We start from the raw sequence: 23,664 nt of genomic DNA, 5'->3' as shown, positions 1-23,664 counted from the left end.
AATATAATGGTGATATAATTTTAACACATTGCATAAGGTCCTTTCAGAGAGTATAACTTGTGAAATGTTTTTGAAAGAGCTGCGTTGTGAAATGGACTTCAAGGTGACCCTTTCTGCTCAGAGAGCTGTCAGGTGTTGTGAGGTAATGGAATAGCACTTAATGTGACCTGACTTTCACTGGCAATGTTTTCACCATTTCTCAAAAAACGTATAATGCTTTTACATTTGAAAGCAGCTAAGGTTGTCTTCCTGAAATGACTCAGCTAAAATACAACATTAACTCTTTCGCCCCAAATCCGTGTCATGGTGCTTAAATAAAAAATGTCATTAGTTCTTTGTTTGTTTCTTGCTTTTTTCCTTTAGTTTGGAGACTTCCTAAATGCTAAAACTGCCAAACAAAAAAGGTGGTATAGGCTGACTCAGACCACGTTGACCTTGGAAACCAATTTTCTACAATGATCTGATTTCTACATCAGCAATTAACTGCAATCAATCCTGTGACCTTCCACTCGCTCAAAACACCAGGCTTTACTTCCATCCCTCTTTTCCTTCATTTTCTAGCAGCCAAAACAACTCGTTTTAAGCCTTTACTGATTCATTGCTAATAAGAAATGTTAGCTACAACAACCTCGCTTACCACCTGGTGTTGCATTTGTTGCCAGATAGCATTAGAGTATTGAGCACTATATCAGAGACCTGCTGAAGCTCCTGAGCGTTTTCAGTAGGATAACTCTTGTGGAATGACAGCTCTTGGATTGGATAGGTCGCATTCGCCGGCCATGTTTAGACCATTAATCAATGCTTCTGGTGCTTTTAGATAATTGAGGGCAGGTGTGGTGTCATTATGCAAAAAGACACAACTAAAACAGAACGCTACCGTTCAGTGCTGGCTGTAAGGATGCAGTAAACTCTGGAGCTCTTTTGGCTACAATGCACCAAATCATCTCCTACAAACTTAGACTATATACTGCAGATCCCTGCTATTTTCATGGTTATTCCTTAGTTTTAACCTGGCATCCATTGCACACTCAACCATCCAGGTGGGGCGTACCTTTTCGACTTGTGCTAACTTGTTCCTATTCAGGTTTCCTTGGTTTTCCTCCCTCAAAGATTTCTAAGTTTCATAGTGCTGGTTAAGGCTACATTATAATCTGCCCTCTCATTCTGTTTTATGTCTAGTAAGATTTTTACCTATTTCCAGTCTCCAGTTTTGTTTTTCTATCTCTGTAAAGTCCTTTGAGACTTGTTTGTGATAAAGGAGTTTCAAAATAAAAGCATTTAAACAGGGAAGTCTGCGCACAAAGCCAAGTAGAGTGAACTTTTGACCTTCTACATATTAACATGTAACAAGTCATCAATCATCACATTGACAAATGTAACAAATCTGCTGCTGACTACACAAAATTAATCAAGTGGGGAGATTCTAGATGTTTAATTTTCTATTAACCTGGTGATTATTTTCTAGATTGATTGATTCCATGTTTGGCCTATGACCAACACATCAAAACACAGTATTCAGTTTACTATCACATAAGTCAAAGAAAAGCAGCAAATTCTAACAATTGAGAAACTTGAACTAGATCATGTTTGGCATTTTTGCTTTAAAAATTACCTAAATGATTGATTATTAAAATTGCTGCAGATTATTTGTCTATCACTTGACTAATGGTCTCAACAATAGACTGTTTAAAATATAAAGATGGGCGACATGACAGCTCCCCAAAAGTGAATCCAAAATATCTTGATCGCCCCATGGTGGCTGGTTGCAGTATAGGTCATAAATCCCGCCCCCTCCATGTTAGTGGAGTATACGTCAAATACATTTTATTTTCCCAAAATTGGTTTCTGTCACTTTAGGTAGTTTTTATAACGCTGATGTATGTTCAAATGTTAATTTTTCTTATAAGGTTGGTTTAACTAGTTATTTGACAGCTGTGATTGACAGCTGAAGTATTAGTCGCGTCATGTGTGTTCATATCAGTGACAGCAGACATGCAGATTACAAGCAGAATATATAGTATAATAGTGCAAATGAGCAGGTACCAGCAAATAAGTTATACAAATAATACAAAAGAGCAAATCTTACAAAACAAATAGTCTTCCCTAATGCAGTCATTTTACTCCATGTGTACAGTGTGTTTTGCAGTCAAGTTTTTCGGATTTTCATCAGTGAATTTACCAATAACAATGGCACACTGCCAACAAAGTCAGTGCCTCACTGTTATAAAATATGCAAAACACACATAATGGGCTCCTTGTGGACCTCCTTCATGCTGCAGAAAGCTGCAGGAGACCTCAGAATCAAGTTGATCTAGCAGGTCCAGTATACCAACACAGTCTTCAAAGTTAATAATGGTCTTCTTGGCAGTGTAGTCTCGACTTGTTAGTTACGCTTTGCATCATGTGCTCTTGTTAGGACTACAGAAATATGACCAAATCAAATTTGGCAGCAGTGAACTGTGGTGCATTTTCATGCTAATTTAGGCTTCAGACAAGGATTTCAAAGTATAATGAGATTTAGTCAAATTAAATACGGCTCTCTGTCTATTGTCAGTCAGAACACAGACTGTGGGCCATCTCTTTTCTTTTTGTTAGGCAGCCAATTGCATATTTATATTTTACATATTTACATTTTAGAAAGTGTGAGTCATATGTAGTAATAATTTGAGCAGACAGGCAGGTGCAGAACGCACCTGCAAAAGTATGTGTGTGTGTGTGTGTGTGTTTGCATATGTGACTTAATTTATTCTACCATTAGAGTTCCTAAGCATCAATACTTTTTGAGGTAAATGCAAGTAGAAAGTTGTGCTAAAAAGTTGGGTACCATGCACTCTTGTCAGCGCTAAAAAATCACATGCCAAGTTGAAAACCATCACCTCACCTGAAACCAAACTTGTCCATGGCGATGGCGAAGTGCCTCGGCTGGTCGTAGCAGTGGTAGAGGTTGCGGTCGTCCATTGGGATCAGGTCCACGTCGCTAAAGATGAAGCAGTCGTACTCTGCGTCCTTCATAGCCTCCGTGTAGCCGACGTTCAACAACTTGGCACGGTTGAAGGTGTCCTCACCCAACTGCAAGAACACACAACGGGAAAGATCATTATTTCATTGTTTACATATCGACGAGGAGGACAGATCATGTAGCTTCATCAGCACGTCATCTGCTTGAGCGGCTCTGTGTGAATAAAGTTTAACAGCTTGGAACGTGTCGTCGTCTGAAACACAAACTCAGGATCTGATAACATGTTCAATTAATGTTTTTATAAGATACAACATGTACTTTCAAACTGCCACTTTGTAAGGTTAAATGTAGACTAATACAAGAGTTAAAGAGGCATTGAAGGGGCACTAAATGAGAAAGAAAGAAGAAACACTGCCAAAATATATAAAACATGCTATTTCATTATGGAAACAACTACTGGATGCTTAACTGCCACAGGCGCTGTAACCAAAAACAAAGACAATATGAGTCAGACCAAACCAAATGCAGTTAGACTCGCATGAAAGGTGTTTTTCTGTATTAATCCAAAATGAACTGATGTGTTTATTGACCCCAAGAACAGATCAGTTGCCTGAAGCAGCAAAAAACACTTTTTCTGAGACTCTGTCTGGCTAAAGTTCAACACCTTAAAGAGAAAGTCCAGTAGCAATCATTTTTTGTAATATCCGCTTTACTCTGTTGAAGTACAATCATACTATATATGAAATGATACGGAATAAATGTTAGTTATTAGAAATTTGAAGCATCGAGCACTTCATTTCCTGCATTCTGGTGAATTTGAATGCACCGATTTCTGCATCAAGTTATTGTAGAAAGGTCTTTATTTATGTAAAGGAAAACACAAAAATCATGTGCCAGGTGACAATTCAATTAATTGGATCCACAAGAGTCACAGCTTTCCAGTCATACCCAATTTATGCAATTCCAAGACTGTTTAGGGAACCCAATATGCAGAAATATTAAAATACACCATTTTTAGAATATGCAAAAATAACACATTTATACTGCATGCCAAAAAAATCAAGGGTTTTGCCCAAAAATGCATAGGATTAGCATAAAGTGAACCCATTTTCATTCACATATCTTGAGGTCAGAGGTCAAGGGACCCCTGTGAATATGGCCATGCCAGTTTTCCCTCCCCAGAATTTAGCTTAACTTTGGAGCGTTATTTGCCTCCTTCCCGACAAGCTAACATGATTAACATAACATGGTTGATACCTATGAATTCTTTAGGTTTTATAGTTTCATAAGATACAAGTATCTAAGCCCACTACAGCCCTTTAAAGACAATAATGTCAGCCAGGATCGCAGGTCTCAGAGGACTTGATAATCATTTTATAGGGGTGCTAAGATGAAATTCAGGTATGCTTGAGCACCGCTAAAAAGAGTCTAAAATCACCATTGCCCGTACCCATACATTCAGCACAAACAGCTAATTCAGGGGGCTAACTTCTTATATTTGGACTCAGACACAAGCATTTGAAATCATTTTTTAAATTCTAATTTGCCCAGAAAGCTTTAGAAGGTGCTGCTCGCCCTGATGAATGCTTTGCCAGAGCCGTGTTTCCAAAATCTCTATAACAAAGTTCAAAATGAACCTAAGCTAAGCGGAGGTGATGCTTCAGTTTCAGAGCAGTATTGAACATCAGTATTTAGTGTCTGCACTGCTGGTATTTGTGTTGTATTTATCTCTACAGGCAGCATGAACTAATGCTTGCATTGACCCCGAGAGAGCCGGCTGCTGCTGCTGCAGTGAAACGCATCTGTTTTTCAGTCTATGCATGGCCCAGGTTCAACTCTTTGGCTAAGATAAATGCATTCTTGCCAAGCAGCACAGCAGTGTAAGATAGTCGAGGTTAATATATATGACAGTTATGAATTCAATAGTGTACGAGGTATTTTATATCTCTTTCTGCAGAGCCCTTGTGCAGCTTGGTTAAATCCTTGTCAAGCTGCAGGGAGGTCAGCCAGCAAGAAGTGAAGCTACTGTGCATCCTGACACTCTTTGGCAGACGCTTTTCTGACGCACGTTGACAGCCCATCCTCTACGAATACTCTCTGAATTTATTCTTCTTTTCATGACAAGTACTGCGAGGAAGCTCAGGAAGTGGATAGAAAGACTGGGATGTGCTGGCCAGGAGGGAGATCTAAATGTAAACCCCTTGTACTGTCAGTACCTGGGACATGCATTAACAGACTGAGTCATCAAGACGATTCCCCCCCCCGTCCCCAGGAAACGCTTTTATTCACTTAGTGTACAACTAGTCCATTTATTTCAGTACAATGGCCTCGAGTACATCCGCAAGTGCAAGTACAATCTTTATATGCATTGTAGCATCAGCCAAAATGAATCATCAAGTATTGTGATGATAAATTATTCACTTAACAAGCAAAAAAAAGAGCAAAGTAAGGATTTGCTTCTTTTATTGCTGTTATGTGATAGTAAACTCAATATTTTGGGGTTTTGGACTGTTGGTCAGCAAAACATTAAGATAAAAATGTGCTCCAAACGGCATTTGCAAGATTTCACATACCGGAGGAAAACAAGCTGATCTAAGGTCTGCTGTCCAGCTGCCGTCTCTGAGAGCCGGCTGTCAATCACTCACTCATCACAGCACTTTCCCGGAGCCTTTACTGTTGCCGTGGATGGGTTTACATTATAGTTAATGGAAAGACCGGTGCGTCTCCTACTGCCGCGAAAGGGTGCCTTGGTTGGTGTTTTAATCCTGTTTCTTCAAATTATTTTTGGTGGAATAAAATCTACTGTATACAAGAACTACATTTGATACCTCATGTCCAGCAGGGTTGGACATTATATGATTAAATAGCAATCATAACATGACAACTATTTATCATCCAGTAGTTGATGAATACTTGCAATAGACAAACCTAATGAAAGTGCAGACATTAAAATCTGAAAATCGGATTGTGAAAATGATTCAAATTGCTCTTCATTTTAGGACTTTTTGTAGTAATGTTTGTTGGATGATATGATTTTATGGTGTCTTGTAAGCAAAACTTGTCAAAACTTCATTCATTCTTTCATTCGTTACATTGTGTGTAAGTTACGTTTCCTGATATACAGTTACAGTAACAATAGTGAGCTACAAAGAAACCTGCTGTATTCACACTGAAAAATGAGCTTTTTGAATTATCATGACTGTAACGATTTTCATGCAAATCTGACTCGTGTAGTTCTGTTCAGTACTTATGCAAAATCTCTAAGACGTGAGCGGCCCCACATGACAAGATTACGTGTTTATGTAGATGTGACTGGGTCCCAGTGCGGAGCTCCATTCCTCATATTATAAAAAAAGGTCCCAGTTTGATGAATGTCTCAGTATCTACAGTATGCAGCAGAACAATGAACTACTGTTACACATTTTCTGCTGTCACGTATTCTTTGGCCATTAGGGAAAACCACCCACTTTTGACAGTACAGAGATTCTCCGAGATGATTAATGCATCTGCTGCCTGTCTTTAATTCTGTTCAGGATACAGTTTATTTTGGAGGTTCACTTGCTTCCACACTGGTGCTTTATCTGGTCGGACCGACCGTGAATCAAGTACAATGTGTAATCCCCCTGGTAAACCCACTAATACCTGAGATTTGAGAGCATAATCCCCTGTGCAGGTAACAAAAAATCTATTGTCACAAATCCACTGCGGCTCCAAATATCAGCTGAAGTGGTCCTCTGTCTGTTTTTGAACGACAGTCTGTTCAGTAGGTTGGCACAACATCTATGAGGTTAGGAGAGCAAAATATGGCTGATGTCAGCTCAGAAACTAAGGGCAGCAAGATCAGCAGCTGATATTTCAGAACAAAAAAGTAAAATAAATCTTTTACATAAATAATACAATATCCAGCGGTTCTTGGGAACTAGGACAAGATAGGTCCTGTAAATAAACAGGTGAGTTTTGGGGAAAAATTCAAAATGAAATATAATTAATTAAAAAAAATATATATAATTGAATTTATACCTCATATAGTTCTGCTTGTATATGATTAAAGGGGACCTATTATGCTTTTCCTCTTTCCTTTAGTGTGTTATATAGTTTTTTGTGCATGTAAAAGGTCTGCAAAGATACAAAGCCCAATGTCAACGCCAAAGTGAGTTACTATCCCCCACAGAAACACTGCTCCTGAAACTGCCTTTCTTGAAGTCCCGCCTTTTGTTCCGTAACGTGTTGATGTCACCAAGTAACTCATTTGCATAACGACTAGTTTGGCACGCCCTCAAACAAAGCTAGTAAGAGCGGAGCTCTGCGGAGTCCAAAGAGTTTGGTTCGGTTGACCAATCAGAGCAGACTGGGCTTTTCGGGCAAAAGACACCTTGTCCTGAGTCCAGTTAAATTATTCAAAATTGCTTTAAAAGTATCAAAACATTATGTAAATGACATTTTGATATTTGGTAACAGATACATTTAAAATGATAAGCTTTTAAAAAGTGAAACATTTCAAGACATTATCACTATATTTTTATGTCTACTGAATTTGCGTCCTGAGTTTTTTTTTTTTGTCTGTTTGGTATTTCAAATCTGATAAATTTAGGAAACCGTGTGGTCAGCTAAAGAACTTCGAGAACCCCTTTACCACTTCCCGTTTGTGGCATGTTTTGTCATTTTCTTGTATTTGATACATAATGCATTGTGTACAAAGACTTAACTTAGATTGATTTTAGTTTGTTACAGCACTCTGTTTTCCAAATTATCACCAGTATTTTGTGAGCTTGACACGGAACAAAACAAAGTTTACACTTCAGAAGCCGGTAGCTCTGTTACAAAGGTTTACTGGGAAAAAAAACAACGAAAAGTTACAAGATCCTTGTGTTATCGTTTGAGTGTTAGTTTTCTCTTCTTTTACTTCTAATTACTTTAGGTTTCTGTAAAAAGTTTCATCTCAAAAGTGGAAAAAGAGCGTTCTTGTGCTTTAAGCTACAATCAATTTAGACACAGCTTCTAAGTTTCGTGAAAATATATAGAGAGAAAGAATGAGAAATAAAATTAAAGATACAAACAAGGAGTCAGGGAGTGCAGGAGACAGAAAGAAAGAGATTATCTACTGTGTAGCTCCCTGCAGATGATCTAATAACATTAGATATATTATATCGTATCTTTAAAAAAAAAAAAAAAGCCCTCTTTTTGTGCTCCTAACCTCATTAAGCATTATTGCGGCCAGTGTATGCCATTTTAATAAGACGTCTGTGTGTGAACCTCCCAGCATCTCAGCTTTATGGCGCTCTACATCTTCCATAATCACTTCCTGCCATAAGCGAGTTCATATCACTTGCAGGATGTGAGATAAACTGACAGCCATTATATTGGACAGGCCAATTGATGGATACTGTGGTTTGCAGGCTTGTAAGTCTGCATTTATTTTTAGCTGCATTTTGTTCATTTATAACATGGCAAGAATCCATTAAGAAGAGGAGGGTGCAGTCTTCCTCTGTGTTCAAACCAGTCCATCTCCCACCACTCCATTGTTGAGTTTCTTTTCAATATTGGTTGTTTTGAGGGGACAATGTTTTTTTGTGGACTCTGCATTTTCCTCTGCTGCTGGCTGCATTTTTTTTCTGTCATTTTGTGTCCTTCCTGCTTTAGGCTGTCTCCATTTTTTCTCACCCAGAATGCACTGGAAAGAACTGCACAATTTGCCTACAGTGGCCCACAGGGGACAGTAAAACCGCTCATGTGTGAATATTTGACAAATCAACAAATTACATGTTGACAGGGTGAAACGCGAAAGGGTACTCCAATTTAGCAGGCGGCGATTTTTGGCGCCACATTTGCAATTTCACAGGCATCTTTTAACTTTCAAGGACATTTCTGCTCCATTAGCTTTTCACCAGGCTGGACCCATGATGCAGTGTGCATCTGCATGTGAGCATAGTCTCAGTCTTGTGTAAATGAGTTTACTGACAGGTGTGACTAGTATGTGTGTGTCAAAAGCATGGTTTCTTCAAGCTCACAGATACCTGGAGGAAACATCCAGCACCTCAACCCTCAATTCAGTGTGTTCAGGCCCTTACTTTGCTTATAAAACTTCCCCACATTTATCACATAATTCATTGTTGAACCAAACAGGTTGCCGTCAAAATGACAGATTTCGTTTTACAAGCCGACCCGCACTGCTGCAATGCTCTTTGAATTAAATATTGGCCAGGACTGTTTGAGTTCAGACAATAGTCTCCAAACGACATGCTTTTATTTGTGCATTGTGCAGTAATTGGCATTGATAAATAATAGAAATCATTGTGTGCTGATAATTCACATTAAATTAAATCACACTCTTATGGCAGATGCTTTTGTCCAGAGGGAGTTACAATAAATGCATTCAGCCTCTATATGAAAGAAAAACTAGATGTGATAAAAGAAAAGTGCATACCTCAAGCAACTACAAATGTTCAGCTGCTTGACATTGATTTATCTATCTACTTTTCATATCCATCTTTGGATCTGTATGTATCAAAAGATCAGGTCACCCAAGTGTCATCTTATTGGGTTGAAGTATAACAGCAGCCCACAGCACATCCATCTTTTACTCACTAACTTTTCTGCTTAAATTTCTCACCTGTTTTTGGCCACTTTGGGGCAGTGCAACAAGTTCATCTACTTACAGTATGTTGATATGGTGAAAGTGGTAGCAAACAGTTGCATATTTACATATTGAGTAGTTATAGAGCAACATTATCATCCATTTGGAGTCACGCTTCAGCAGGCAGTTCATAGCTACACCTACGAAAAGTAATGCACTATAATTCACATACAACCCATGTAATCAATTTGTATGCAATCCACACAATTGTTAGCCAGCACAGGTGACGTAGTATAAAGAGCGATAAAGTCTGTTTAGAGAAGAGGTCAGGGTGGACGGGTGGGTCAAAAACACCGGATTTTCACCCAGGTGAAACCAGAAGTAACTTCTGTAGTTAATTCAACACAAATGTTGACTTATTTGTTACGTAACATCCATACTTAGGTAATGCCACTTCCGTAATTATTTGAACCCAAATCACAATTGTTTCCTAAACCTAACCAAGTTGGCAACATTTAAAGGAAAACACTTGAAAAATAACACAACAACTTTTCATAAGATAGCTTATCATGCAAACAGTTGTAAGAGGATACATTTGCTTCAGCCATTTGAGGAATCTAAGAGAAATATCCTCTATCCTTTTAGCTCTGGTTTGGTCTCTACCAACTCCTGAGGGAAGTATCTGGCTCTTTAGCTGCTAAACACTCCACTATGTTCACCAGCTTGTCGCTAACTTTGTCTGTTTTCTGTTTGATGCTGGACAGGAGGTGTACAATGGGATTATCCAATCTTTTTCGCTTAAAAACAGTTCCCTGCTTCCGTTGAAAAATGATGCTGATTAGAGCCGTGCAAATTAACCAAAAACCATAAAGTTGCCATACCAAAACAATGAGCTGAAAGATGCCTCCGTAGACACTGCAGCTCTAGTGACAAGCGTCACCTTTCAGTTGATAACTGGGATTAAGTGCAGGCAGCAGCTGGGAAAGCAGACTTCTGACTGGAAAACCGCTGGGGTGAATCACTGGCTGCCTGGGAAAATATGGGTCGGGTAATTGAATGGAAAACACTCATCATCTGCCATCAAGGTGTCCGGTTGCTCCACTGCATCGGCTCAGAGACTGACAGCAGGATGCTGTGGCTGCAACGCTCCCTGTAATGGGTTCAACGGTGTGTGCGAGGCAGGACACCGCTGAAAGAAATGTGTTTAGTCGATCCTGACGGGAAAGATTTCAACACCGTCTCCCGTGACGAGGTTTGGACCATCTGGAGCTGGTTATCAACTTCAGTGAAATCGCCAATTAACCATCTCAACAAGCCTGAAGATAAAACTGAAAGTAAAAAACAACTGCCATCAGACATTCAGGGTTCTTCTGAAATATTCATGACACCGATATCTGAGCTGTCTCGAAGGCTCAATGTGCACTTGAAACTTTTTCAAAAGGGTTTTCCTGAGTGATAGAAATCCCTCTGCACACACACCTGTCGAATGTGATGGAACGTGTTGCTGTTTTTAGAAATTTCACAGCAAAGCGAAGATGTGTAAATTCTGGTTATAGTGTCTGGAAGAAAACTTGTTGCTGACTTAATGCCCAGAGACATAGAGGCATAAATCTGAAACATCACCTTCCGACATCGCACTGCTATTTAAACAAAGGAGGGGATCTCAATAGAAAGTTATTACATAATTAGATTGATGCAATTTATAAAAAGTGACAGCTACTCTTGCAAAGTGCTAAGTCAAGGGGAACTGGACTTAGATGTAAAATGCTATGTGTCATTTTTACGAACCTCACTACAAAAAGAGTAATGTTTTAAACGAGTCGTGAGAAAAGTTCTTGTTTTTTAGCCGTGTTAGAAAGAGCAAGGGAGCTCGGTGGAAGGTAACATTGATGCTCAAACCCACCCACACTAAAACCACTTTAGCTCGCTGTTTGCACTCATACTCGGCATTCGAACAGTCATTTATCATGCCCTCGTTGACCTCCCCTTTGTTGCTTCCCCCCTAAGTGGAATTTTATTCAAAAGTTGAAGTGAAGTTTGTAAAGTCGAAGCTTCAGGAGACCAAAAGCCTCGTCGCATCAATAACGAATGATTGATTGAAGAGGTGCATCTTTGTGCAGCGTTGTTATTTTTGATGTAGATTTATTCATTAAATTAAGTCATCTGGAAAATGTACTTTCTGTTAAAGAGAAGAATGTGAAAGCAAAATGGTGACGCTGTATCTAGGAATAAGCACAGATAGACTGTCCTCCACGATGTCTATGCTAACAATGTTTGTTGTGATGGTAATAAAGTTAACTCAACTTAATTAATTTATATTATTACACGGCGTTGTTGAATACTCAATTCTGATTGGTTAATCACGGCGTTCTGCTGTGTGCTATTTCTTTATAGCAAACCGTTGCAATGTATAGCAGACCTATGTATAGCAGACCGTTACTATGTATAGCAGACCGTTACTATGGGCGCAGCTATGATGTCGGACTCTGGCGGACCGTTTTTGTGTCAAATTATTGATCTCTTAAGTAAGTAGCCGTGTAATAAGTGGGATAATGTACAGCTAGCGGGTCATTGTTGTGAAAGAATCACCTTCAGGGCGATGAGAGACAGCAGCATCACGTTGTAAGGGATTCTTTCACAACAATGACTGGCTTGCTGTTCATTATCCCTTACTTATTCTCAAGTATCGGTATCACACTTTAAATACTTTTAAGCCTGATTGTAAATGACTGCTTCTTTTTTTTTTTTTTTTTAACTTTGTTTTATCACAACTGTTATTGTGACCATTGCTAGATTTTTGAAGCCGAAAAAAATTCTGATTGGCCAATTTCCTTTTTTTTTTTTTACATAAACATATATTTTTTTTGAAGAGGAGCAATTAAATTAGATTTGAATGAATTATGACCGAGCTATGTACTGAGTGGGATATTTTGCAGTTAATAAATAACCGGTTGTAAAATGGGCTAAATTGCCTTCTGGGAGACAAACGGTGTATTTCTAAATGACCTCAAACATGAATTTCACACAGCAGGATTTTTTGGGTATTTTATGACTTTATTAGTGAGCTGACAGTAGAGAGATGACAGGAAAGGAGAGATGCAACAAACTGAATTCAGCAGTTGACACAACAATCTCACCTCAAGGTCAATTTAGTACCAGAACATCCAGTAGCTGTTCTGTGGGCTTTCAATCACATTACATGATCTAAATGACAAACATCTACAATTTCACGATATCTGGGGCAAACGCCATGTGTTGTTTTTAAGGATCATGCTATATGATTAAAAGGTCCAGAGCAACCACTAAATGGACTTTGAGACTGTTTTGTCAACCTCAAAACTGGCTCTAATTCAAACCCTTTGCATCCAAACTCCAATCAATACGGAGTGAAAGTACGGTGACAAATTACGAGGTGGGACAATTAGTTTAAAAGGCCTTGAACAACACGGAAAAAAGAAAGAAATTAGGGAAATAAACATTTGCTGGGTCCAATTTAAATGACCTTAAACATCCTTCACATCTTTGATCCTTTCTTCTTCTATTCACTCTGACTCTAAGGTAAAAGGTAAATCTTCTTCCACCTCTCTATGCGCACTTCCTGCTCTCATGTCATCACTTGCATGTATTTTCTCTCTGCTCCTCTCATGCGTCATGCTCTTTCTGTCTCTGGCAGTGCTTCCCGGTTATCTGGTCAGTGTCTCTCTCTCTCTCTCTCTCTCTCTCTCTCCATACTCTCTGAAAACCAATTAACCCTATCAGCCATATCTGAGTATCACCAGATAAATCCATCGCTGCTCCCTCTGTGAGTGTGTGTGATGAACATATAACTTTCTCCTGGTCACCGGACACACACACACACGTTCGAAACATACCTGGACTGTTGCCATGGAGATGGATTAAGGCCCAGCCAGTGCTCTGCCTGACTGATTGTCACCAGACAGCGAGTCAGCGTGTGTGAGCGTATTTTAATGTAATGTGTGTGTATGTCCGTGCACAGATTTTGAGTGTCCATGTGTGTGTGTGTGACAAGATTTATCAGTCTCCTGCAGATAGACGGAGGTGGGGCCTCTCATCCTATCATTTGGCCCGGTCAGTGAGTGCAGGGAAAGAGAGACCACAGGAGAGCTAGAGAGAGATTTCACCTTATCTCACTTAATGGAGATTGAGGAGGAAAAAAGGAGCTGACCTCCCCCGAACAGCAATTGTCCAATCATAGCTTAGCAATTGTAGCCACAGCAGGTCTGTCCACCATGTTTAACCCAAGCGGCAACCTCCAATGCTGAGAAATGAAGCTAACGCGAAACTGAAAAACACATCATTGAATGGCCACTTGAGGCTGGCTCCAGAAGCGAGTCAATCCCCATAGACTCCTATGTTAAAATACCAGACTTTACAGCAGAAATAAACATGTTTACAGCCTGGGAAAAAAACACGTTTTGGTCTCTATAGCTAATTTCCACGTTTATGACAACTGTACAGGGGTGAATTTTTATATAACTCACTAGTTTAAATGATATTAAGGCTTAAAATGAGGTATTCAGTCCAATCTTGGACTGGCTCTCATTCACGTGAATGGAGAAGGAAAATACCTCTGAATTCGGCTGTTAGTGCATTTTACAATTTTTAGGACCTAATGATTTAAATAAGGGCTATTCAAGTGTTCATTTTACCCTTAAAAAAAATTATCCCCTGATTTACAGATGTCTCTTTCCCAATGTAAGTCTATGGGGAAAAGTCTTTTTGGGCCCAATGGCATCACATGATGGACACGGAAGTTGTAGTACCACCGTTTGGCCACCACGAAATTTAGCTTCAAAGCCCTGCGCTCTTCCTGGGGACTTGGGAATGTTGTCACTGCCAAGATGGGGATGGCCAGAGCAACCCACTTTGAGCTTCACACCGGGTCTTCAGAAACCTATGGGTGACGTCACCTTATTCACCAACTGCATTAGTTTGTGGGGTTACAGATTACGTAAAAAAAGAGGCCCGCTCACAGCTAGAACACCCATTTGTAAACTGTGGAAGAAGGTCCTGGATGCTAATGGTTCATGTCCACAGGATCCGTCCGTTTCACGCTTCCCATTCATAGTCTATGTAAGCACCCGTGCAATGCATTCTAGTAACGTAGCGTTGCGCTTCAAGAGACGGACCGTCACGTTGCCCGCTCCTCATTTGCATAAAGTTGAGGCTCTAGGCTACTTTATGCAAATCAGGGGCGTCCGGCGCGACCCACCGCCTCTTGAAACTCACGAAAAACGTGTTAACTAATCGTTGTCGATCTAAAATGAAGACAGATTCAGCAACTTTATGGCTTATTTCTCGCCTAAAATGTTTTCAGAAACACATTTCGGTGAACTATTTTCGTAATATACGAGAAAAAAGTTTCCAAACGAGCCACCATGTTGGTTTGAAAGCTGGGAGCAACATCCCACGAGTCAAAGCGTTCATCCAATCACGCGCCTAGTGCATATAGCATCCCATCAGATGTCCAATGCTGAGAAGCGAGGCAATCCCTCACGCCCATGTGGACCTGTACCATAAGAGTTTAGGCTAACGTTAGCAGCTCTGTCTACCCTTATTTGACTGTAGCTTATGAACTTAGAATCTGTGTGACAGTTTAACTGTCTGAAATGTAGAAAATTACAGATCTAGATTACAGATCTAGCAACGGTTGCATTTCAGAAGGCAAAATCGACTGCCGCTGGCTCGAAATGAGAAGCTTCTTATGTCTACTTCTGTCTGAAATCAAGGATGCATCATCTCAAAAAATTACTTCTACCTCTGAGTGGTAAATCTGCCACAGTTATTGTAAACTGCACATGAGCCGTTTAAGAAAGGAAAACTTGACAGGATGGCAACAGTAACTAAGGGAACGGTCACCTGGTAGAAGAAAAAACACATGCGAGAGAAAATGAGAGAGAGCTGTGGTGTTCATTAGAGTCTGTATGAACATTTGTGACTAAATGCACTCGGCCATGCGTTCTTAATAAAAGATGATGATCCCTTCATTCCCCCGCCACCTGGGAAACAGGAGGCTCATCAAAGCTTGATTAGATACTGCAGTCAACCATGCACACAAACACACACACAAACACAAACACACACCAGGCTATGTATATCTAATTCATAACCTAACATCTTCAATCATACTCGCAGCAGCATGTTCCCTGCTTTATGAGAGCTTGGCACCGAACACAAAGAGTGAGGAGGGAAGAGCGTGACAGAGCTGGCGTGGGGCCAGAATAACTAATTTGCTGTAATGACTTTCTGGCAGTCCGGACACAGAGGAGCTCCCAAGTAAAGCGAAAGGCCGGGCCACGACGGGCAATTCAATTACTATTCCGCCTCGGCGTAGTCGATAGACGTAGATCAGGGCAACATCAACACAACAGCCGGTGATGATATGCTAGTCTGCTGCACTGAAACAATGGAGCAAGTAATTTGTTGTGAGTAAATAAGTGCAGGACAGCACTCCCAATATAAACTGTACAGCGGGCTAACTTTAGTTTTTATTGCAGGGATCTGGGCTGAGATGTCCGTATGGAAATAAAAAGTGAAAAGCTCTTTTTTTTTTATTTCTGGGATGTTGTGTCGAGGGCTCAGAGCTGAATTAAAATGTTGTAATATTGTACTGTTCTGTGTTTTTTAATACTTTGTGCACAAGGAGTGAAGGAAATCACAATAATTCTGCCCACTATATGGTACATGTATACTCTGTATGACATGCACAGCAAATGTGATGGTTTTATTCCTAATTAAAGGTTGTAATGTTTCCAACGGTTCATTGGAAAGGCCAAATAGTCTCAAGAGAGCAAAGCTGAAATAACACTGGATATTAAAATGTCAGCATATAACATGATTTACTGTGCAGGATTAATTCACACAGACTCAAAACTGTAGAAAAAAAATCTAATGCATTTAATTTTAAGTATAAAAGTTCCAGTTATACAAAGTTTGAGCAACTTAACATAATTTCTTACTTAGAGGATAAATGCTGATCTATTGTATTTTTTCTTATTGTCAACAAATTTCATAAAAACAACAATTGATCCTGTCTTGTCTGTGTAGCCAACGTCTGACACAGCTGACATTTACGGACACTATAGGTTATTTAATTATCTTCTTGTAAGTATTGTAGCTTTAAGGAAAAATCATATCATTCCACAGTGTCTGATAGATATACAGATTTGTTGATTAAAAACATGTCAACTGTCTGACATTCTGTAGGCGTATGAGCCTATTATGGAAAAATTAATTAATGAGTACTGCTACAGACGGCTTTGTAGCTATATTAGATTTCTATATAATTGTATGTTGATACGTCAGATATTCAATATGGTAGCTTAACCAAAAACAGACATTCCTATATGATAATTGTATTCATTAATAGTTCCTCAATTAATTTTACATACGATTCATTACATTGATGTATAAAATTACATAAATCAAAATAGAGGATTTTATCCATACCGCCATATATATATATATATATATATATTCTCGATCAGCTTGTTCCCGATCTCCTTTTAGGCTATAAGATGTTTACACTGAGTGAAATATTCAAACCCAAGACTCCATGTTTTTAAAGGCTTCACCTTTCGATTAAATGGAAATACTCTAGATGTTTGATGATTTTATACATATTTTCCAAAACTTAAAGAAATTAAAAAAAAGGTTCTGTTCAATAATTGGCCCAATGGCAAATATGGTTTCTGACTGAACAATGTTATATTTTCATTGCTGTATCATTGTCCCTGCTATGTCTGCATTAACATCCCAGGTCCCTTATAAGTTCTTTAGGTGTCTTTTAACAGTTAGCTACCTTGAAAGCTGGATTTGTTTGGCTGCAGCCAAGTCAAGAAAATAGGCCTCAAACCTAGACTCAGATGTGTCCCATAAAAAACCTGAAGTATGTGGCAGAGACGCAGACAGTAAACGATACAGAGAGAGTACAGTGCGAGGTCGAGACCACAGAGTGACAAACCAGAGTACAGTTAGCAGCCGCCCTGACATGACAGCATCAGTCAGAGAGAGACAGAGAGAAGAGAAGAGAAACGGGTAACTTGCACTGAACCGGATATATCAACATGACAGCATAAAGCCACAGAGGAAGAGGGTCAGAAACACACAGAAAGACAGACAGACAAAGAGAGAATAAAAGACGGATGGACAGAAACAAAGGGAGATGGAGAGAGAAAGAAAAAGATGATGATGATGATGATGATGATGATGAGGATGATAATGACAGAGTAGCTGCCAAGAGAAATGACAGAAAAGGTTGGAGCTGCCCTGTAGGAGTTGGCCGACATGTGTCACTCAGAAAAAAAGCAGACTCGTACAGAAAACACACACACACACATATTATATTGTTGGAGCTGCCACCTGCCATGCGTAGATGGAGAGACTGGCATACCAAAGGAGAGCGTCAGGGAGGTGAAGGGCAGAGAACCAAACCCCCCTGACATTATGACAAATATGGGGCCAGATGGTTGCTGTGGCTTGTTGCTTTGACCTGCTGTGCCAGACTTGCTCTCACAGACATATGGGGCTCTGGTTGTGACAAAAACAACTGTGGTGCTGTAAAAACCAAAAAAGGGGCACTCTCCAGAGGCAGAGGAGTCTCTCTCCCTCTCCCTTTCTCTCTGTCAGGCATCACAGCCTTAGCATGCCTCATCACATCTAACCTCTCCAGCATCAAGGACACTCTGTACACACAAACTCTAACACTCCCAGCTGGAAACTATATTCCTGCAAACCACCTTTGCTGCAGTGTTAGACATCAGGCTCCGAGCAGCACCGACTCATTTCTAACATTAAGCTCACGATGGTCGATAAAAAGTCCATGTAAAAATACAAAAATGCATCCACAATAACATATTAAATAGCCACAAAGGGAACGCATGCAGGCAAGATGTATTCATTACAAAGAAGCTTTGAGTTGAAGCAATTTTTGATGGCAGCATTACAACCACAAGAAAAAGGACTACATTGCAGAGTATGTCAGAAAAAGTACCAAATTGGAGCCGATGTTGTGAAAAATCAGTACACGTTTCTGGAAGTAGTCGGCATCTTGGAGTATTTTATTTTGAAGTATGTTTTGATCCACCTATGCCTAATTTCAATTTGTGCACCGAAAAAGCTGAGTGCCTGACGGAAACAGATTTTTTGAAGCTGCAATACCAGCGTCTTTAACTGTAGACAAGGCATTTGTGTGGCTGCAAATATTTTCATTATTGATTATTCTGTCAATCATTTGTTTGATGAATGGTTTAGTCCCTAAGATGTCAGAATATAGTGAAAAATTGCAAGTTCCCAGAGCCCAAGGCGACGGCATTCAATTGCTATTCAATACACTATAACATAAAACAGAGAAAAACAGCAAATCCTCACATTTGTGAAGCTGGAAACAGCTGACGTTTGGCTTTTTTGCTTAACAAAATGACTCATATGGTCTATTGATTATCAAAATTGCTCAACTAAACACGGTGAAGACCCACTGCGAGCAAAAAAATAATGCGGCAAAGCTTCCGTCACTTCTCGATATGTGCTTTTCTATATTTGTAGAAAAGTTTGTATCAATAATTTGTATCAGTTTATGTGACTTTGCGTCAAGCAGAACTTTGTTTTTGTTCGTATCTGTATCTTGTGAAGGGAAATACAAAAGAGTGATCCCATAAACTACAATATCCGCTCCTCCACAGACATGTATCCACAGTAGGTAAAGACTTAACTTCCTGTCCCACCACTGCATCACTTTTTCAATGTCGTTTTTATAACATATAACTGTGGAGCATTCAGGCAAATTTCATTCTCATTTGCATAAAGTTAAAAATGTTGAACTCAATGACTCATTTTTCAGGGTCACTGCTGGTCAGTCCTGTGTTACCTGAACTTCCACAATGGTTTGCAAGGTTATCTGTTCAAATCCCTCAGAAAAGGAAAAGGCGCAAACCTTGTGTTTGTTTCCTTTACATTAATATCATGCTGCCATTATGCTGGCCCTCCACTAAAAAGCTCCAAAACACTGAGAATAAAATGAGCAGAGGTATCGGGAGATTGTGTATCTGGGATCAAGTTCAGACCAGGCATCTGCCTCTATATCACCTTGGTGGTTGATAAAAATATGGGGTACATGTGTGAGGCTAATTTGTTCATTAAAAAACACCAAATGCCATCTTACTGTAAGATAAGATAAGATAAAACTGTATTCATCCTGTGGGAAATTGCTGTGCAGCAGCTGCAATACAAAGTGGGAAGAGTGCTAATATAAAGATTGCAAATAAAAGGTTTAAGTTTAACAAGCACTTCTCACAAGCTGCCGGTACTCCTCTCTGCCCTCTCCATTTCAGGTTCTCTGGGAGATTCATCGCAGCACCAGCATTTTTAAATATATATTTTACATTTTTTATAAGCCGTATGATTGGAATATAAGAACAATGTGGAGAGCATTTGGACGAGCCGACGCACAGCACGGGGGAGGGGGGTGAGAACGAGGGTGCTGTAATTTATCGATACAATATTCACGTCCTTCTTGTGAAATTGTTTGTCATAACTTTATTTTATTTGAGAAAAAATATAATTAATGAAACACTGAAAAGTTGAATTTGGTCTTTTTGATTAACAGAATATGATTTAACAGGGCAAACATTTCCAGAAGAATCAGGGCTGTGATATGTGTAAATCATCAGATAATTAGTTGAATATAGCAAGTTTTCTTTAAGCTTATTGGGCATTATCTATAGTAATAATAATAACGGGCCAAATGATGTAAAATTGCATAATTTTAGTCACAAAACTTTTGAAATTTTCTTGGGGGACGACCTCCAAACCCAATATCTCCTAATATATTTTTTGACTGCAGAAATTCAGAATGTAGGCCTAATAATGATTGCGAATACCGGCCAACATGTGGATAAACGTAATTACAGGTACTTATTATTTTCCACTTCAAGCACTGGTTGCATATAGATATGTATGTACAGTATCAGATCCCAAGTAAGTGTAAGAGTACATGGTTAATACAGAATGTTCATGATTATGTCCGTAGGTGGGAAACAGGAATGAAATGGCATGATGTCCCTAAAACATGCAGCACAAAGACATCACGCCTTCAGCAGGACTGCTGAGGACTTAATTTGTCCCTCTCCTCGTTATGTAACGTAAGACACACACATTCACACAGAAACAAACACACAAATACAGTGTTACATGCTGCATGTCGATCAAACCTACAGCTCGATGATACAGTCAGCTCTCCGTTCCACATTCCACATCAGGACCGATACGGGACACCATCTGCCTCTCCCCTAATAATGACAGAGCCTTCTCCAATTTCCCCATTACGTTGAGATATTGCTCGGCCTGCGTGGGTGTCAGACAGTGTGTTTATGTTTGAGCTCAAGCAAATGAAGACTGAGTTATTTTTCCGATCTTGCTGGAAGAATCCGGAAACATTCCTCTGTTAGTGTATGGACTAGGAGACAGAAATGTGACAAGCTGATAATGATATCATGATTCTTTCCTTTCTGGGAGTGAAAGCTAGTGTAGCATGAAAAGACTGTTTCAGAATTTCCCCTCAGTTGACTGTAGATTTGTTTTTATACAATATTGTTATTACAGTCTTTGACAGTCAGAGACATGACTTTAAATGGATGCTTATGTTGCTCCATGTCTGCTGGATGTGAAATAAGCAATCATGTCTGCAAACATGTTTGCCATAACAACTTTACAAGGTGATGATGACTTGGCAGTGTTGTGTGTCTGTTAGCTTGCTGTTGAGTTCTTCTGTTTCCCATGGAAACAACGGAGAAAGCTGAAAACACAACATTTACATAGTATCACCTTGTAAAGTTGATATGGTAAAAGTGATAGCAAACAGTTGCCTATTAACACATCCGTCAGACACGGAGCAACGGCTGATCAATGATCTGATTCACTTTCTATATAGCTGAGTTTTGGTCTTCCCAAACTCCTGAGGGAACTATCTGTCTCTTTAGCTGCCAAGTGCTCAACTAGCCTACTTTCATTTGCTACCCGCAAATTTTTTTTTCCACTAACTTTCTATTTGTGCCGTTTGGTGCTGGGAAAGTCACATGGATGGATCGATTTTTTTTTGCTAAAACCTTTCTGCTGTTCCAGGAAATGTTGATGAGAACGGCAAGACCGAAACAGTAAAGTTGTAGACCGTAAAACCAAAACAAGAAGCCAAAACGCTCATGGGAGTGCAGAGTTTGGTTCAGTGTGTTTCTCATTATTCATCATCTTTTGATTTGTTGATATAATAACTATTCATTAGTGCAGCTAAGATGAGGACCCAACATGGGCAATGACTTCCAACATGGCATTTGTAATTAGGTATTTTAATTATTGATTAAACTGGTGTCATGGAGGGAAGACGCATTTCTTGAGCCTGAGCCTCTGAAGAACGTTTTTTTTCAACTGACTTCATACAAAATGTTTACCTCGGGGCTTCTCTCCACATGCATCTCAAACTTCTGTTGTGGCATAATGAAAACCCATCCAGTGAGACGAACTCCTGTGAAGCAGGGAGCTCTTCGTTTTTTGTCAGTCAGAGGAACCAACATTAGAAATTTAGTCTCGCTCCGGGACTCGAGCTTTGGAGTTCTTTGGTCGTCATCCTGTAGGATTCAGTCCCATGAAAATTGACTGTTACTGTTGTCAGAGAGGTGGTTGACCCAACAGTGAGAAATTGCACGTCCCATTGAGAATCACTACTGTGAAGAAACCCTGTCACATAAACAACAAAAACAGATGATCTACTGGCAGAGAGACAGTGAGTGAAAATCATATCTCAAGGACATGTGCATTACCCACATTACTTCATATCTTTCCTTTCAAGTGCTTTCTTTTCTTTTCCTTTGTCTGCCTTTCTCTTCTTTGATTTTCTCTTTTCATTGTTTCGCTGAACTTTTCTAACTACTGTTGCCATTGTTTTCCTTCTTCATTGCCATCCTTACCTATTTTTTCCTTCTTTCTTTCATTTGATATTTCTTTCATTCCTAACTTAATTTCTTTATTGCAACCTTTCTTTCCTTCCTTCTTTGTTTCTCTCCATCTTTCCTACTTCATTGCCTTCTTTCTTGAGCCTGCCTTTCCAACTTTTGGGCCTGACCTGGGTCAAGACCTAAAACATTTCACGTCACAAAATCTTTAATGATAGGGATGCTTCATCAGCTAATTCGATTTTGTCCTTTGCTTCATTAGTTACACAGCAAATATTTGCATATTGTTTTTTAAAACTCGCAGTCATTAACATCGCTGTCTCTCGCTGCATTTTTCAATCTTAAAAAAAAAGAAAGTGAAACTGTTTATCGGCTGCTTCCAAGCTAACATTTGACATCCTACCTATGACATCTTTCAAAAACTAAACATCTTTTGTTTGTTTTTTTAAACTTGAAATTAGTGTGACTTGCCGCACTTCTAGACAATTGACTTAAGCTTGCATCATCTGTTCTTGCCGTCAGGAGGGTGTAAGGACAAGTATGCGGATCTAATCACAGCCGATAGCTGTCCAAGGAGGATTTATTAATTAGTATGTTGCTGTGAAAGGAAGGAAGCATGGAGAGCCTGGGAGTTGTTAACGTTTTTTGGTAACATGGCTGCAGTATGAATACCAATCAGCTCTAATTAAAGTAATAAAAGTCATAGCGTGCCGTAAGCGGCGTCTTCATAAATCTCTTTTCCTTTCTTTGTCTCTCCTTTCTACTTTTTTTTTTACTTTACAGTGATTGGAAAACCATTTACTTTACGTCACTGGATGCAGATAAGCTCCTCATGGGTAAAGAAACATAAATCAGACTTTTAAAACAAATGTGCAGTGGATGTACTCTGAAGAGATAGGCAGTATGATCTATTGGGATGTTAAAGCTGCTCCATATTATTCATAGCCATGTTTAGCTGGGGTCAACAACATAGCCGCTCTGGGAATGAGAGGTCTAAAAGCGCTGTATCATTCAAGATAAATTTTACAGCCTTCAGCTGAGTCTCCTCTAAGTGAATTATGTGACATGTGTTAACTTGATGTTAACTCGATGGCTACGGAGGGCCAAAAGGGTCATAAACTTTGTTGGCATGGATCTGTAACCAGCAGGAGGACACTGCTGAGCTGAAT

General features: G+C 39.5%; 1 protein-coding gene across 1 annotated transcript in view; it reads right to left on the bottom strand.

The window, feature by feature from the left end:
- Positions 1 to 23,664, bottom strand: part of b4galt2 (UDP-Gal:betaGlcNAc beta 1,4- galactosyltransferase, polypeptide 2) — a 198,285-nt gene that overhangs the window by 43,134 nt on the left and 131,487 nt on the right. Inside the window, exon 5 of the mRNA XM_074651646.1 lies at positions 2,882 to 3,069. Coding sequence (XP_074507747.1) covers positions 2,882 to 3,069 — 188 coding nt within the window. The remainder of the gene's footprint in view (positions 1 to 2,881; positions 3,070 to 23,664) is intronic.

This window comes from Sebastes fasciatus, chromosome 11 (assembly GCF_043250625.1).
Source record: "Sebastes fasciatus isolate fSebFas1 chromosome 11, fSebFas1.pri, whole genome shotgun sequence".
Lineage (NCBI taxonomy): Eukaryota > Metazoa > Chordata > Actinopteri > Perciformes > Sebastidae > Sebastes > Sebastes fasciatus.
The sequence above is the reverse complement of the archived record's forward strand: the minus strand, read 5'-3'. Positions and strand labels throughout refer to the sequence as shown.